This window comes from Pteropus vampyrus, unplaced genomic scaffold (assembly GCF_000151845.1).
Source record: "Pteropus vampyrus isolate Shadow unplaced genomic scaffold, Pvam_2.0 Scaffold134, whole genome shotgun sequence".
Taxonomy (NCBI): Eukaryota; Metazoa; Chordata; class Mammalia; order Chiroptera; family Pteropodidae; genus Pteropus; species Pteropus vampyrus.
The window spans coordinates 4,779,748-4,797,439 of record NW_011888915.1 but is presented as its reverse complement, the minus strand read 5'-3'; the positions used below and the strand labels follow the sequence as shown (position 1 = coordinate 4,797,439).

Here is a 17,692-nt window from a genome sequence, read left to right as displayed (position 1 = left end):
GTGTGCCAAGCTCTGATAAGTGCTCTAGTATGTTCTCATTTAATCTTCACCAAACCTTTTGCAGACGGCTGCCATCCTCTCGTTTTGTAGATGAGAACAGTGAGGTTCAGAAGGATTAGGTCACCCATGACAGGATCACAGCCACTAACTGGGAGAACAATATCTCAGCCCCTAAGGCGATATGCCTCAGTGGGCGTCTTACCCAGAAAAGGTACATCCAGACCCTTACTCCACCACCCAGCTCAGGCCTCCTGGCATGGCAGCGCCCGGCAGCGCAGGGCCCAGCTGGTGGAATATTGTCTCATCGGTGGAGGAGATGACTAAGAGCACAGTTTTCTCTCGCTTTTGACCAAGGAGGTTAATTAGTCAGGCCCCTGACAGCCTTCTTCTCATCCCCACACACCCAGAGATAATAAAATCATTTTCCAAAGAGAGTCCAGATGCCTTGCCCCCGTGGGAAACTTCCTGGTGATATGAGAGCCCTCATTCTCCCCTTTCTCCAGGTTTTCAGTGCAGCAGCTGGAGGTCCCAGCCCAACTTCCAGATGCCCTAAAAATCAAATTCGCTGTGTCTTCATTCTTGACCCTGTGGAGGCAAACGGGCTCCAACTCAAAACGTCTTCTCCAGCTTCCTCTGGGGCTCCTTAGCACAGTTGCGTCTCTGGTTTCCCCCGCCCCACCCTCCCTACCTTAGGAAGATCCGTTCTCAGTCAGGAAAAGAATAAGGGCATTTTTCCATTTGGATGAGTTTCTAGTGTATGTTTATTAAATTCAGCTGGAGCCAAAAGATTTTTATCACGTTATCTAAATGAAGGAAGCTGCTGTACTCAGTCTCTTGCTGCATTTTATGCCAAAGTGACTAAAAAGGAAGACAAAATCTTTTTCTGTGGGTCTCAACAAGGTACATTTTTCCAAGTTTCAAGCTGGCAGGACAGTCTGAGAGTACAGCCTCATTAGCCATCCATCTCACAAATGTTCATCGAGGGCCTACGATGTGTGAAACATTGGGGAGAGAAGACAAAAAAGACAGGGTCCCTTTCCTCATGGAGCAAACCGAAACTGCGCTGTGACCCAGACTGTGATGTAATCACATCAGTGATCAGTGCCTCAAAGTGTCCCCGGCTCCCCATCCATGTCAGGTCGTATCCGTGAGTCTTTACAAGGCGTTCTTAGTCCTCCAGCGGATAGGGGCACCATATCTTTTAGAAGAGGACTCTCCAGCATGAGCAGTGTATTAGAATCACCCGTGGAGCTTAAAGAACAATTTCTAGGATTCTTAGTTCTGGAGATTCTCATTCAGGAGGCCAGGAATAGAGTTTAGACAAGTATATTTTGGAAAAGTTCCCCTGGTGATTTGAATGTGCGTGGGAACCACTGCTCCAGACAACACCACTGCTTCGTCCCGGGTGTTGTCCCAACAGTCTTGAACCAGATAGGAGTGAGCATGTTGTATAGCACAGAAGATGCTTTAACCCTTGTGTGACTTCAGCAGGCAATTCAGCCTGGAAACGCACCAGAGTTTGGAAGAAATTTTCTTCAGTCCAAGTTTCAATAAATGAAACAGTAAGAATGAAAAGCAGTGGTACTTCGCTGGAAAAATCAGCCTCTGACCTTTTTGCAGATTTTGCAGAGCTGGGGACAGTGACCGTTTTACATCTCAAGTTTGCTTATAACATATGCATTTTCCTTTCTACTCCTCATTTAAAATTGTATATTATTAAAAACAAACAAACAAACAAACAAAAACGCAACAAAAAAATAGTTCTTCTTTTCTTTCTAAATATCTCATAGTTCCAAAGTGAGACAAAGCATTGTTCAACTCACTCTTTCCCCAACTCTCACATCACCGGTACAGAGATTCATGGGAACTGGCCTTCGTACTTTGAGAGCAAATGCCAGCAAACCTGCAGAGATGGTGGCTTTAGATTTGTGTCAGTTCCAATTAGCCCAAGTGTGAGTTCATGAGCTAATTGAAGAAGCCCAGCCACCTGCTTCTTCTAGAAAGCCGGCCAGAAGTCTGAAAAATTTAGCCATCAGCCACGAGAGATAGGCAGTTCTGCCTCATCCACCACCTAATTAAATAGAATTTGACCAAAAGACTAACTCAGGTTATGCTGTTTAGAGGTATTGTTTTGTCTGGTTAAATTCTAATCCATTCATTTAAGTCATAAATTTAAAGCATAAAAAAGCCTGAGGAGCTTGTTAAAATGCAGATTCCTAGAATTTAACCTCATTTAGTAGGTCTGGATAGGGCAGACATTTGTATTGCTATACACTTAACCCGGTCGATTATGATGTGGGCGGCAGATAGACCAGCCTTTGGGAAATGTAGCACTACACTGTAAGTCGTGGGAAGCCAGGGGCCTGGCTGCCTTAATTCAAGTATCTACCCTAGAGCTTAGCATGAAGCAGATACTCAGTAGTTTTGTTGAATGAATGGGTTTTAAAATGCAGGTGTGAGTTTTTTTAAAAAAGAGTTAAGGGTGTGTACTTTCAGCAGTATCTGAATTTGAAAGAAATGAGTAAGTGCTCTGGCTTGACTTTTGATGCCTAATGTAGAAAGAACTGATACCCTTTCACAGACTGTCTTCCTTTTGGTAAAAGCAAGCCTCCCTGAAAAGCTTTTTCTCCTCTTAAGACTCTACCTACCCTACTTTGCAATTTCGTATAAACAGTTAACAAATTTGTTCAACATACATATTTTATTTTTCCCACCTCCCCACCCCCCGCCCCGAATACATCTTTAAATTAGAATATACAAGCATGATTTTTCCAAATCTCAGCCGAGCTCATCTAAAAACTGTTTTCTATCCCTTTCTCATTCTAGGAGCAAAGCCGGATGTTGGAAATAGGGATAACTGGTCCAGAAGGCCATGTACTGAGCAGACCAGAGGAGGCAAGTTGTGGGGCGATGTGGGAGAGGGGAAGGAGGGAGAGAAGCAGCAGCAGTGGAGTCTTTCTTTTTGTTCCCAGCATCTTCCACGAGACTCTGGTTATCACAATCACAATCCCAGCAGCTTCCCTTACAGCCTGTCAATCATTTTATGTTTGGAGTGCTTGTGTGCAGCCTATCTTCCTTAGGCACAAGCGCACACAGTGTATGAACACACAAAAGATAGTGAGACTCTTACAAATACCAGACAACAATGTTGGAACATTTCTTCCAAAGACCACTTCTGACTGGGCCCTTGAGAAAATTAGAAAGGAATGTAAGGAACATTCTTACTTTTGATCCCTAATCTCTCTAATGATAATGTTGGTTGGAGTGTAATTCAGTTATTCAGTAGGTGTGGTAAATATCTAAATCCCTTCTTAATCAGTATGAATCTCAGAGACATTTCCACTCACTCCCTTATTCCATATTATATTTTGAGTCTTGCAAAATATTGGACATATGGATAGGAGGCTGAATGGGTTTTTCGTAGGCCTTATGTCTGTTGATTTGTAAGGTGATGGTTGCAGCCAGGTATGGAAGTCTCCTATGAGTAAAATGTATGCTGGTTTGTGACTGCGCTTAGCAGCTCAAGAGGGAATGAAAGGTAACTAGGGGTGGATTCCGTGTCTCTGGATGTCAGCCACCTCAGCTTCTGGCACAGGGCACAGAGCTGGAACTGGCTCTTCATATGGCTGAGAGCATATTGGTGTTGGGGGATCAGCCTGTGTCTGGCGCCTGGAGCAAATTCAAGGTCCTCCGTGTCAGTGAAGTGAACACTGTTCCTGTGGTGTCATTCCGAGCCCCACTCTCCAAGCAGATAGAAGTCAGAACCAGAAATGATTGCATTCCCACTGCCCATCTCTTTTAGGATCTTTTTTCCCCCTTAAATTGAAGTGTAACACGCATAGAGAAAAGTATTTCTGTTGTAAAGGAACTATGAATTTTCACGCACCAAATACATTCATGTAACTAGCACGCAGTTGGAAAAATGGAACATTATCAGCATCCCAGAAGCCCTTTTGTCTAATATGTTTGTAACCAGTTGAAATAATTCATAATTTTGTCTGTTGGTGGGAATGTAAATTGGTATAGCCATTATGAAAAACAGTAAGGAGGTTCCTCAAAAACTTAAAAATAGAACTACTAATGACTTCACTTCTGGTATTTATTCAAAGAAAACAAAAATACTCATTCCAAAAGATATCTGTACCCCTATGTTCATTGCAGCATTATTTACAATAACTAAGATATGGAAACAATTTAAGTGTCCATCGATGGATGAGTGGATGAAAGAAATATAGTATATACACACACATGTACACACACAGTAGAATATTATTCAGCCATAAAAAAGAATGAAATTCTGCCATTTGTAATAACATGGCCTTGAGGGCCTTTTGCTACGGGAAATAAGTCAGATAGAGAAGGATCAATACCATAAGATCTCATTTATATGTAGAATCTAAAAAACAAAACACCCCCACCCCCCCAAAAAAAATCAACCAAGTTCATAGAAACAAAAAACAGATTGGTGGATGCCAGAGGCAGGGGAAGGGGCCACTGGATGAGGATGGTCAAAAGCAACAACCTTCCAGTTATAAAATAAGTAAGTCCTGGGGATGAGAGGTGCAGCACGGTGACTGTAGTTAATGATACTGTATCGCATATTTGAAAGTTGATAAGAGCGTAGACCTTAAAATTTCTTATTACAAGAAAAAAAATTTTTAACTGTGTGTTGTGAGATGTTTTCTCTCGTTTTTTTGTTGTTCTTTTTTTGCTATGTGTACATATCTCTTCTTTTTGTTTTGTACCTGTGACTCTTATATCTCTTTTATCCTCTTGTGAAAAAAAAAAATTTTTTGGGTTGGTGTTCCGGGCATTTTTGAAAAAATTTTTGTTCTTTATTGCCGGTTCCTTTTTTTGGATTCTTTGTTTTTCCCTGGTGTTGTGCTAACTGCATTGTCCCAGATGTCCTTGCTGCTCTGGGTAGTTGGTGTTATTGGTGTGCAAAGGAGCCGAAGCTCAAAGAAGTTAAGGCTCTGGCCCATCGTGTCTGAAGGATTGGAAGGTTGTTTGCACAGTGTGAGTTGGCCAGGATGACCAGCACTGTTTGTGACGCGTTTCTTAAATGCTGGTCACTGTTGAGATGTGCTGGCAAGATAGATCCTTCAGCAGCAGCCAAGGGATTTCTGAACAAAGTCTATTTTTGTTCTTGGTTTGTTTGTTCAACCCCTCCCCTCCCATTCTCATCTCCTTTTTAGTAGAAAGCCTCTTGGCTGCTGATCCCGACAACCCTGGAAGCCCTTTTGGGTGAAGCTGGAAAGTGATGTAACCTTCCAAAGATAGTCATGTTGTCAAGGTGCTGAAGAACCTGCAGAGCTGCGAGGGAGTGAAATCAAAGGGCCGGGACTGAGGTCCTAGGGCGGCTGGGGTGGTCAGCGTAGGAGTGAAGAGGCAGGTGGGGCATGGGAGGAGCCTGCCCCTTCTCCGTTCACAGCACACTCAGCTACCATGATGGTGCTGTTCAGAGACCCCACGACGCCACTCCAGCAGTGGAGTGGTTCAGGAAGGTGGCTGCATTCCCCTGTGGTCAGGGACCTCCAGGACCTCGTCCACGTGGGACATAGTGCAGTGGGGGGCGGGGGGGACACCAGCTGGACCAGCCAAGCTCTTAGAGTCTGTCTGCTGAGCCACACTCACCACGGGCAATAATTGGTTTGCACTATATAAGCACTGAGCGTCTGCAGGCTATTTTTGGTGTTTTTTGAAGGGTCCGGCTGCAAGAGGCTAACCAGAACATCATATCCATCAAAAAAAAAAAAAAAAAAAAAACCTTTTAATGATCAAATGGACAAATGCCAATGTCACTGCTCTGGGCCGAATTGGACTAACTTGGGTAGTAACTTTGGCGAGTAACACAGGCTATCGCACAGCGGTCAGAAGCTGCCATCAGCAAGACCAATAGCCACCCTTCTAGGAACGCTGGCCTTGTCCCAGGAGTGGGCTGATGGCCTTACAAGGATGAACTCTTTTAATATGCACAACAGCCATATGTGTCAGATCCTATTATTATCCCCACTTTAAAGACAAGGAAATTCAGGATTTGGGAGGTTGTGTAAGGTACCCGAGGTCACCCGACTTCTAAATGGCAGAATCAGAACTCAGACCCAGGTCCTTTAAGAAAGCCTGAGCTCTCAAACACTGATTTGTTAATAAAGTAAGTGAAAACTCACTATTTCTTACCTAATAACTGCAAGTGGGCTGGTTAGCATCTTTGAAAACATGAACTCTACATGAGGGTGGAATGGAGGAGATCCATAACAAAAGAAGTCTTTGTGCCGAGAAGTCCAGGAATTAGTAGTATAAGACATGCCCGCTGGAATTAACCCATCACTGACCACCAGTTTGCTGCAGGAAAAGATCTGAGGAAGCGTGATGGCTAACAGCCTTCACTGGTTGTTTTATACATATTGGTATTGGGATTGTGTTTTGCCAGAGTATCTGCCGTGGGAAGACTAGGGAGCAAAGGCTTTCAACTGCGTGGGCTTTGTGATAATCACAGAAAGAGGAGAATTGGCCAAGGAAAAACTAGCTATGTCAATGCAGTGCTTACTATGTGCCAGGCACCGCTGTCATAAAACAACTCTATGCTGTCCTCTCCCGATCTCCACTGCACAGGAGAGGGGCAGACGCTCTGAGAAACCTAGTAAAGGGACACAGCCGGGAGGTACTAAATCTGAGCCTTCTACCCAGCATTCATCTTCAGATCATCCAGGCGTTTAACCTCTGCACTGCACTGTGCTCCCAGTTTGTGGAGACAGGGGAGTGGCAACTTTGAGAGGCTCCTCTTCCTGTTGACTCCTGGAGACCTTTTTTTTTTTTTTTTGCAGCTGGAAGCTGAGGCCGTGTTCCGTGCCATCACCATCGCCAGCCAAACCAACTGCCCTCTCTATGTCACGAAGGTTATGAGCAAGAGTGCAGCTGACCTCATCTCACAAGCCAGGAAAAAAGGTGATTTGCGCTCCCAAGATCTCGGGGCCTTGAAGCTCCATGTGTGTCCTCCCATCCCTGGATGTCCTGTATAAATGGTGCCTGTTTTGCTCATTGCCTTGCTCTCTGGAGAGCCCCTCGTCCACATTAGCCAAATGGGCTTCATTTGCTTTTTTCCATATCTGTGTGGATAGCAGGATCCCAGATTTCTCCCATTTGGCAGGTGAGTAAACTGAGGTTCAGGAAGGATAACTGGTTTACCTGTCTTGACACAGCTTGAATCAGTTCCTTGGAGATGTGACTCATCTTTCTTCCTCTCTTTGAGCTTTGATTGTCAATTCACAGGAACTAAGCTTTATTAAATGGACATATTAGTCAAGATAATATTGGATGCAGAAGTCAAAGGTCCAACTCCAACTGATTTAAGCAAAAGTAACTTCTTGGTTGAAGGTGTTTCAGACGTGGCCAGGTGGAAGGGGTTTAAACAATGAGATCAGGGCTCTGTCACTCTCATTCCTGTCTTGAGTCTGATGGCCTCTCTTGGCTTTATTTTCAGTACGAACAGTGATAATAATAAATGCCAAGAGGTGCCTGTTGTCCTCCATTCTTGGTGGGGAGCATGATGAGGAGGTGGAGTACATCTTTTCCAACAGCTCAAGCCCAAGTTCTCGGGAGTGCGATGGCCGTGGCTTAGGGTCATGGGCTCATCCCTGAACCGTATCTGCTCTGGGGGCAGTGTGATTGATTGGACAGGGCTGAAGGCCGGAGCAGGGCAGGGTACCCCTACCCTGAGCCACACAGATTAGCACAGATTGTTTTAGAAAGAGGCTGACTGGGTCTCCAAAGTGTGCCTGGCATCACGGCCACATGACCCAGAGCTCTGTCCCCATTCCCTCCTGCCCTCTGCTGCTTTCCTCCACTGCTGTTAACTTGGGCTTCATTTGCTCACCTCTTGCTAAGCTAAAGTTCACTCTCATTTTAAAGCTTTCCTTTCTGCTTTGAATTCTTGTCCTTAATAGCAGACTAATGGGCTCCCTTGTGAACAGAGTGTGGTTGAGAAACTGGAGGCAGAGGGCTCTGTTTTAGTCGTGAAAGAGGAATCTCTGGGCCGCTTGTACAATCGTTGCTGTTGTAGGCTGGTGGCCATTTTGGTAATGGAGAGACCCAGGATGAATGATTCATCTACCACACGCAGAACTGGTGTGTAAAGCTCCAGATGTGAGTGACTGGGGCAGCTAAAAATAGTCCCAGCTGACGCTGATGGCCGAGTGTTCAGGGCCTGGCCTTCTGGCAAAGGGGACCCTTTTTTACAGAGGGGAGTTGTCCTAATTGTCTGATAGCCCTTCCAGCTGGTAGAATCTGGGGCTCCTCCTTACCCTGCTCATGGTAAGTCTGCTGTTTTCTCTCTCAGCTTTTAAATGTCTCGACATGACATGTGTGGTTGCTCCACAGGGTCTGAGTCATCGCGTGAGAGCCAGAAAACAGTCCAGTGTTCCTTACCCATTCCTGGAGAAAGGCAGAAAAAAAGAAAAAAAAGAAAAGACAGAAAGGAGCATAAGGAACACCCCCACACCTCTTTCCGTGACCACTTAACCTGCTCGCCTTCTCTAACCTGCCGCTGATGGCTACATTTTGTCTGGGACCCGTTTTTAGGATGACCTGGGGGGCCTCAGGACAAAGTGTTTCAATTATATGCTGGGTCTTATTTTAAACTTCATGTTGAAAAATTCCTCACCTTTCGCCTTCTGGCTCATGCTTCACTGGCAAGGAGAACTGGTCCAGCTGGGTCTGCAGGGTGGAAGGGCAGCGTTATTTCAGTGATGAAAAACTGGCTGTTGCTATTGGAGCCAATAAACATCTCAGGAACTGTCATTCTCAGAGAAAGAGTCCAGAGCATTCAGAGCTGGAAGACAGAGTATAGCAGGGTTCAATCTTCCCTCCTGACCAGGTTACTCCGTAAGTCCCAGTGAGTTTAATCACCAGGTTCTCTTTACCAGTTCAGCATGGCTGCTCAGAATTAATATCAGGAATCTATAATTTAAGAAGGACACACATGTATCCTGCACTGAGATAAATACAGGTATATCTCGGAGATGTTGCGGGCTTGGTTCCAGACCACTGCCATAAAGCGAATATTGTAATGAAGCAAGTGAAACACAAATTTTTTGGTTTCCCAATGCATGTAACAGTTAGGTTTATACTATATTATAGTCTATTAAGTGTGCAGTAGCATTATGTCTAAAAAATGTGAATACCTTAATTAAAAACACTTTATTGCTGAAAAACGCTAACCATTATCTGAGCCTTCAGCAAGTCGTAATCTTTGTGCTGGTGGAGAGGGTCTTGCCTTCAATTTTTAAAAATGCAATATCGTCACAGTGCAATCAGGTGAAATGCAATGATGCAATGTACTTTAAATTTATTAGGTGGACTTCTCAAAAAACTCTGAGAAATAGGTATTATTATCCCCATTTTTCAGATGAGGAAATCGAAACACAGCTCGTCCAGGGTCCCCCAGCTGGGAGAGCTGTCATTCACGCCCAGGCAGAATGACAGCCTTTGCTTATTCTACCCTTCCATCTAAAGAAAGTACAAAAAGAGAGTTCTTCCACTTTTAAGGCAGTATTTCTCTTAATGGTATTAGAGTGCTTTACTTGATTTTCATGTCTTAATTACTTTGCGTCCTTAAAGGATTTAATTCGGTAAACATTTTGGGGGAGTCCTTGAGATTCCCATTAGTCATGTGCAGATCCTTTTTACTGTCATTGCAAAGAGCAGGGCTGTCGTATGTAAATTGTTGTTATTGCTTCCTTCCTTTGCCCATGGCAGACATCACAAATCAATCATGAGCCTTTTCTAGCGAGACCAGAAGCATTATTAGAATTCTTTCCTACATAGAAATCTGGGAACCAAATTCAATTAGTAGGAGTTGAAGCAAGGCAAAACCTATTTATAATCCTGGCCATAGAGCCCTCTTAAACTTCGACCTTTTGGGGAACTTGAATATGGAAGATGGAGGACCAAAGCTAAAGAAATCCAGAGCTATATGGACCATATGTAGCTTAAGATTCTGATACCGAGAAATTTGGTACCACCCTACCTTCTAAGAGACAGCATTTGCCTTATGCATCACTATCCCTTCTTTAAGAAGCACAACAAAAGCTTAGGTTAGTATATTTTCCAATATCCTTCCTCCCCTCTCCTTGGTTGGGACATTTAAGTCCCTAATTCCAGACACAGGGTCCAGGAAGTTATCCTCATCTTTGATGTACCCCAGGTTATTGGGTGTTTTTGAGCAAATCACTCCTTGCCTTAAGGAGTAACAAACGATAGAAAAAAATCACAAGAACCTCTCAGCCACAGGAGTAGATTTTACTTTGTGGAACCAATGCATGTCCTCGGAACAGCAGGATCTAGCAGTTCCCAGTGACATGGGTGCATTTGGGCCTTTGGGCCTCTACAACAGGAAGGAGGAGGAGGTATGAAGAAATCAAATTTGCTGAGCATCTCCTGTGTACCAGACACTTTGCATATGCCAAATCCTTTTATTTTCGTAAGTCTGAGAAGTGGGCGTCATTTTGTTTCATTAATACCAGGATAGGTCTATTTCACATTTTAACATTTCTGAAATGAGGATGAATTTTATAATCAATGTATACATTTTTTTTCTTTTGCCACAGAGTTTAATTTGCCTCAAAATTTGAACAATTATACTGCATCTTGCAACCGATGGCTTCTTATAATCTGGGGAATACAATATTGTTCCAATTTAGCAGCTAGAAAAGCAGAGGCTTAGAAAAGATGGGACCGTTGACTTGAACCCAGGACTGCTGACTTCAGAGCCACAGCCTTGAGTAGGCTAAAGGACTATGATTTATCTAAACCGGTCCAGGGCTGATGCAAACCCTGTGCCTATTCCCTACCCCTTGCAGGAAACGTGGTCTTTGGTGAGCCCATCACTGCCAGTCTCGGCACAGATGGAACCCATTACTGGAGCAAGAACTGGGCCAAAGCAGCTGCCTTTGTGACATCCCCACCTCTGAGTCCTGACCCGACCACTCCTGACTACATCAACTCCTTGCTGGCCAGGTTGGTGCAGAATGACCTGCAAGTAGGCATTGAGTGGAAACGTCCCGTAACCGGTGGGATGAGGATGGGAGCCGGCCATCCATCAGCTAGACTAGAGTCTGCAGTGAGGGAAAGACGTTGAGAATTCCCCTGCACAGACAGCAGGCTCGCCTCCATTGTATTTTTTAAAATACTATATAGTTCTATTAATAATGGTAATAGCAGTTGATATGCGTTGTGTGCCAAGCCCTAGGGTAAGACCACACACGATCTCATTGTTCTTCATGACAACTTTATGAGTGAGGGACTTTCATAACCATTTTACAGATTACAGCTGAAGGTCAGAAAGACTAAATTATTTACCCCCTAACCAGAATTATGGGGGGACTCGTTTGCTGTCGCCCTCTCTGGATCAGTCTCATTATTCATTTGGGTCCCTTCTACTTTATAACACAGAGATGATGTCGCCCCCTCTCTCCCGCTCATTTTCCATGTGGGGTAAGCTTGCTTTAGAGAAATTCACCCACCTTAACATAGTTGTCAAGAAGAAGAGGAAGAATCCAAACTCAAGCTCTGGCACTCTAGATGCTGACTCTAGGTGCTCAAGTCTGGGCCTCCAAGGTGTTCCTAGTCACCTCTGCCATTCACATGGAGTTTTTCTCCTTTGCCAGTGGGGACCTGCAGCTTTCTGGCAGTGCCCACTGCACCTTCAGCACCGCCCAGAAAGCAATCGGGAAGGACAATTTCACAGCCATTCCCGAGGGCACCAACGGGGTAGAGGAGCGGATGTCTGTCATTTGGGACAAGGCTGTGGTAAGGATCAAGGTCATGGGAGGGTGGGCCAGGATGTACAAGTGATTGTCTATCAGTGTCTTCTGGCAAAAGGGCCTGGTTTTATTTTCCTTGTTAACATCACAGAAGCTGACAAAAAAAATAGCCATGCAAATGGAGGTTTCTCCCAAAGATTTTACTAAAATTAGTAATTATTAAGTTGATCACATTTCCATTTTCAGTTTTAAAACCTCTAAAGACACTTATTTCAAAGCTAAATGGAATGCATAGGATATAATGTCTCATTTATCTACACCTTGTAATCTACCATGTTCCCCCTTTTCTTCTTGGCTACCAGGAAGCTCCAAGCTAGATTTCAAACTAAATTCTTTTTTCCTTACCGAGCCTTTTTGTTTCGAGAAGTGGGAGGTTTTTTACACACTTAGATTGACTCTTTTACATACTTAGATTGTCTTTTTATTATTTTTTATATTGTTATATGTTTCTGAATGTATGCATGTGTTTATCTTGACACTCTAGAATTGTTTAAAAATAATATTTTTATTAACTACATGATACATTCTCAATAAAGAACGCTTGGAAACCACCAAAAAATACACACACAAAAGAAAATAAAAATTACTCATAGTTCCACACCCCAGGGATAACCGTTGTTATCTTTTGGATGAGGTTTTTCCATATTTATCCTATGCCCATGTGAATACAAACACATATCTAAAAAATGAGCTCATCATCACATTTGTTTTTTACTGTGAACTCTCTATAATCCTTTTTGGAATTAGAAGGGGTAAAAGTCAGTAAATACGTGCATATAACCAGAAAAAATGCACACTTCAGGAACAATAACTTCCATCTTAAACCATGAATTTAACCATTTTGCCTGGGTGACCATGACACCCAGCTGATTCTGAAGTTTGCTGGATGGGTTCTGTGCTCACAACCTTAGAAGCCCTTCTTTATATTTTTGTGCCATTGTGGTCACCTGACCCTGAGCTCAGAAGCCCTGCATTGACAAATTTTTTAAAAAGTGTATTTATTTCAATAGGCCACCGGGAAAATGGATGAAAACCAGTTCGTGGCCGTGACTAGCACGAATGCTGCCAAGATCTTCAACCTGTATCCCCGCAAGGGAAGAATATCTGTGGGTTCTGACAGCGACCTGGTGATCTGGGATCCAGATGCTGTAAAGATTGTGTCCGCCAAGAACCACCAGTCGGTAAGGCTGGGGCTGGTGGGAGTGGGGCAGGGTGGAGAATGCACGCAAGGAGCTCGGTCAGGGGAGTTGTGTGCATGTGGTGTACCAGCGTGCTTAGACTAGGATGTGCTGCAATAACCCCAGTTCTCAGTGACTTAAAGCCTTAACAGTGTATTTCTCACTCATGTTTTCTAAAATGGGTCAGCAGAGGGGCTCTGCCCATCATTGTCACTCAGGGTGGAGGCTGATAGAGGTCTCATCTTTACACACGCTTCCACGATTGCTGAGGTGGAGCTGTTGCGGGGCAGGACATGGGAAGTGGTATACTGACTCTGAAAGCTGTTTTAAGACATTGCTTCCACTCATGCCACATTGGCCAAAGCCAGTCCCGTGGTCATACCTTCCTCCAGAAGGGCAAGGAGTGCTATTGGTAACTTGTGCCAAGAAGGAAAGAGAATGGGAAAAAAATCAGAATTCCTCATGAGTTTCAGGTGGAAGATAATAAAGCACAGTGCCTAACAGACAGGGAGTTCATACTCGTGAGTAAAGATAGTTAATATTTTCTAAGCACTTAAGTTTCAGGCATTATGCTTTTAATTCATTCAATCTCTATAACAGTCTTCCACAGGTAGCCCCTATTTTAAAGGAAACTGAGGTACAGAGAGATTAAATAATTTGGGCAGCAAGGAAATAGTGAAGCTTGGAATCAAACCCAGACAACCTGACTCCAGACTGATGCCCTTAACCTTTTTGCATTGATGCTTCTCATTTGTTGAGTGACTAAGGAAGTAGGAAGAAATCCCATTTTTTAGTGGGGATGGACTTTGCTTAAACATTGTGTCATGTCATTATTTAATTTCGGGTTGGCGGGGATGTAAGTCCTGCTAGTTATCCAGCTTCTCCTTGAACACTTCCAGTGACAATATTTACTTCCATAGGTGACCTCACTAAAGACTGGATGCTTCTCTTTGCTAGGAATCCCAGCCTTTACTTAGCGAGCATCTATCCCTGGGGCCTCTACCCACTGAAAGCTTGTGGATGCATTGTAAGCTTTTCCCAGCTTGCTGGCAAGTCAGTTCTAGTAACACTGAAGGCAGGATCCCAAGCACGTGAGAACGCGTTCCTCTTTCTCCCTGCCCCATGCCCATGCCCATGCCCGTGGCTTTGTCCCTCACCCCATCTCTAGGCTGCAGAGTACAACATCTTTGAAGGGATGGAGCTGCGTGGAGCCCCTCTGGTGGTCATCTGTCAGGGCAAGATCATGCTGGAAGATGGCGGCCTGCACGTGACCCAGGGGGCTGGCCGCTTCATCCCCTGCAGCCCCTTCTCCGACTATGTCTACAAGCGCATAAAAGCCAGGAGGAAGGTGAGAAGCCCCAGAGCCAGGGGTGGGGGGACAGGGTTTGTGTCCTGTCTGGCATAGGAATAGTAACCATGGGTCGGGAGGGATCTGTGTGCTCCCGACTCTCCCAAAGAAGTTCACGGCAATGATCTCTCCCCAAAGGACAATCAAATATTTCATGTACATAAAAAGGGGTTTCAAAACCTTTTTGGGCCTAAGAAAGTTTCTTGCAAGTGATATTTTCCCATTTTTGTATCATTTTCCTTTAAAATAATTTAAAATTGTAATAATTCAAAATACTGTCAGTGAATATTTTTAAAAAATAAATTACTCTTTAAGGTGTACTGTGAGAACCAGCAATCCACACCCACACCTCCCTGTTTCATCCTATCCAGTTTGCTCCACAAGGGCAAATGCTTCTAACTCAGCTAGTTCTGTGGTTCAAATAAGATCTTATTTATGACAGACAGTTTAACACACACATGTATATCTACCCACCTACCTACCTACATATTACGAACCAAACAGCTCTAGTTGATTTAGGGGGAGGCTCAGAACTCCGTCTCTTCAGCTTTCCTTCCTACCCCCACATAATCTCCAAGTCACTTTCAGGTAAGCGTAGGGCTCCACAAAGTAGGGTTAGACCAGCCCTGGGTTCCTGGAATTTGAACCGTGCTTCTGACTTCCTCTGTTAGAAGAGACACAGTCATCCATGCACGTGGGATGGAGGAGCTGGTGGGGAGAGGAAGAGGGGGCTCACTCTGCAAGTCACTGTGGGCCCATGCAGGGGAAGCAGTCCTGCCTGCCTTCACCTGGACCACCCACAGCCATCCCCCCTGCCTTCCTGCAGGTCAGGGGGAGAAAGAGTGTCTCAGAGCAGTTTCCCTGGGAAACAGGCTCTGGGAGAGAGATTTTCAAGTAGGCAGTTTCCTGGGGATTGCTCTCAGGATCTGCCCTTGTGGCACAATGTCGGAAGCAGGGTGGGGCAGAGGGAGAATATGGACTGGAATGCAGCTGTAACAAAGGCCTCGGCTCATCCCCAACGAGGCTGGTCCTTGAAAAGGGTCTGGGCCTTTATATGCACTCCCTGCAGCCCCAGCCCCAGCCTACCAACTAGCCATGGGATGTGGACTGTTCCTTGGCAAGGTGGCTCTCTTCAGCTGAGGGCCATTCTTGAGAAGGACTCAGCTGTGAACCGTCTGCTGCCAACACGCCCAGGAGCTGAGAGAACGAGTCTTCAGTGGTGATGACATGTTGGGGGTTGGGGACAGGAATCTAGGCAAACATCATGATGTCCATTAGAGAGAGGCTCATATAAACTCAATACCCGAGTGCCCACCCCACTCCCAGACCCCCAGTGATCCCAGTAACAGGTGGTCCGGCCTCCGTGTGGACATTTGCAACACAGAGAGTCTCCCCATCTCATGAGGTAGCTGACCAGCTCTGCCTGTGAGAATACACTTCCTTCTGCTGGGCTGAAATCGACCTCCCTAAAGTCAACCAATCAGGTCTGTTCTGCTCCCAGCACCTGCATGGAACAAGCTCAACCTGCCTCTTAGAGCATCTGCGTGTTTCCAGAGTCATCTGTCCCTTAGTCTAAACATCCCTGTAGCCGTCCACTGTTTATTTTATGACAATGTTTTAAGTCCTTTCACCATTCTTATCTCTTTATTAGTGGTCATTTTAAAGTTGGATAGTGTGGAGCAAAATTCCATACTCAAGTTTTGGCCTAAGAGAGAAGGAAATCAATCTCAACCTTCCCATATATCAGTTCTTTATTTCCGTGAACATGACTTAGAATCTGGACCCAAAGAAATGACGATGATCTGGAATTGTGGGTCAAGGTTTTGGATCATTAGCATCTGCAAATTTGATGAGCTTGGCTTCTCTGCCTGCACCTGAGTCACTAGCAGAGGAGAAGGAAGCCTCTATGGCAGATGTCCTCGGAAGCCTTCCGATGGGCCATCCTGTGCTGTCAGGCTGCTCCAGCGTTGTGTCCTCATCGCCTCAGCTCTAACGGGTACCGCTGTACCCACTGGGTGGTCTTGCAGTGTTTGTCTAAAAGACCAGGAGCCCCTTTGGGGAGTCATCATGTTTCATGGGACCATAAGCCCCAGCGCCTGGCACCAGGCCTAGCCCAGAGCATCCCTCGAGTGCTATTACTGGCTGGCTCCACAGTCCCAAGCCAAGTTCACAGCCATAGCCAGAGGTCAGGGGATCAGGCTGGGAGGCTCATTCCGAGGCCTGATGACTCTGATCTGTGCTGAGGAGCCTGAGGATGGAGCTCCCAGGGCATCTCATCTCACCCTACCGCCCTTCCCACCCACTCTGCTCCGGCTGTGCAGGCGCTTCTGTTCCCTAACATTTCTACCATGGGTTTCCTCTGCAGGGAACGCTGCCAGCCACACCCCACGCCCCCATCTCGTAGCCTCCTCCCTCAACCCCGGCCCCATAACAAGCTCCTTTAAGATCAAGGGTCACCTATTTAGAAAGACCTTCACCAGCCTCCTTCATCATCACTCTATTGTGACACTCCACTTTATTTGACACTATGTTTCCTTCCCTTAAAATAATATTGTTATTATCTGGCTCCACTACACATGCTTAGTTCGCTAATACATTTGTGCTACCTAGAGCAGACCCGTCACTGTTGCGGGAATACTTGGTGACGCCCTTTCTCTGCCGCAGATGGCAGACCTGCACGCGGTCCCGAGGGGCATGTACGATGGGCCCGTGTTCGACCTGACCACCACGCCCAAGGCGGGCACCCCGGCGGGCTCCACCCGGGGCTCTCCCACGCGGCCGAACCCGCCCGTGAGGAACCTCCACCAGTCCGGATTCAGCCTGTCGGGTGAGCCAGATAAGCTGAGGGTGACCGTGAGTGGGAAAGGGAGGAAGGAAGAGGGAAAGGGGAAGAGCAGGGCTCAGAGTCTGGCGGGTGATCGTGGCCCACTTTTAGGGTGGTGGTTAGTTGACAAGCTGGAAGGTTTGCTGAATTAAAAAGAGGTCCCATTGGGATAGCGAGATACCACTCAGTCAGGTTAAGGATCAAGTGTAAATGATCACCAAGTCTGCCTAGATTGGCCTTGATTTGGTTGATGGGGAGTAAAGAATGGGAGAAACAGGACAACAGGGAATAAACCAGGTAGGGAGACATACCTAGGGGAGGAAGGCAAAAGGAAAAGCCTAGAAGTTTTGAGGCGATGTGGCCAGAGGTCCCATTATGCTAGTTGCAGAAATTTTTGTCAGAATTTTTGCCATTTTCTATTGCTCCCTAGCTACCCTAACCCCTAAGCTTTTAGCAGCTCCTTTCTGAGTGGCCATAAGGCACGTCGATGCTTCCTTTCGTGCTGGGGCTGCGGGGCCCATCC

General features: G+C 45.5%; 1 protein-coding gene across 2 annotated transcripts in view; it reads left to right on the top strand.

Annotated features, from left to right (window-relative positions):
- The window catches only part of DPYSL3 (dihydropyrimidinase like 3), a 113,470-nt gene that overhangs the window by 91,127 nt on the left and 4,651 nt on the right, over positions 1–17,692 (top strand). For both annotated transcript variants that reach the window (XM_011367489.2, XM_011367490.2), the window contains exons 7-13: positions 2,827–2,895; positions 6,825–6,945; positions 10,857–11,013; positions 11,664–11,805; positions 12,830–13,000; positions 14,166–14,345; positions 17,010–17,172. In XM_011367489.2, the coding sequence (XP_011365791.1) occupies positions 2,827–2,895; positions 6,825–6,945; positions 10,857–11,013; positions 11,664–11,805; positions 12,830–13,000; positions 14,166–14,345; positions 17,010–17,172 (1,003 nt within the window). The remainder of the gene's footprint in view (positions 1–2,826; positions 2,896–6,824; positions 6,946–10,856; positions 11,014–11,663; positions 11,806–12,829; positions 13,001–14,165; positions 14,346–17,009; positions 17,173–17,692) is intronic.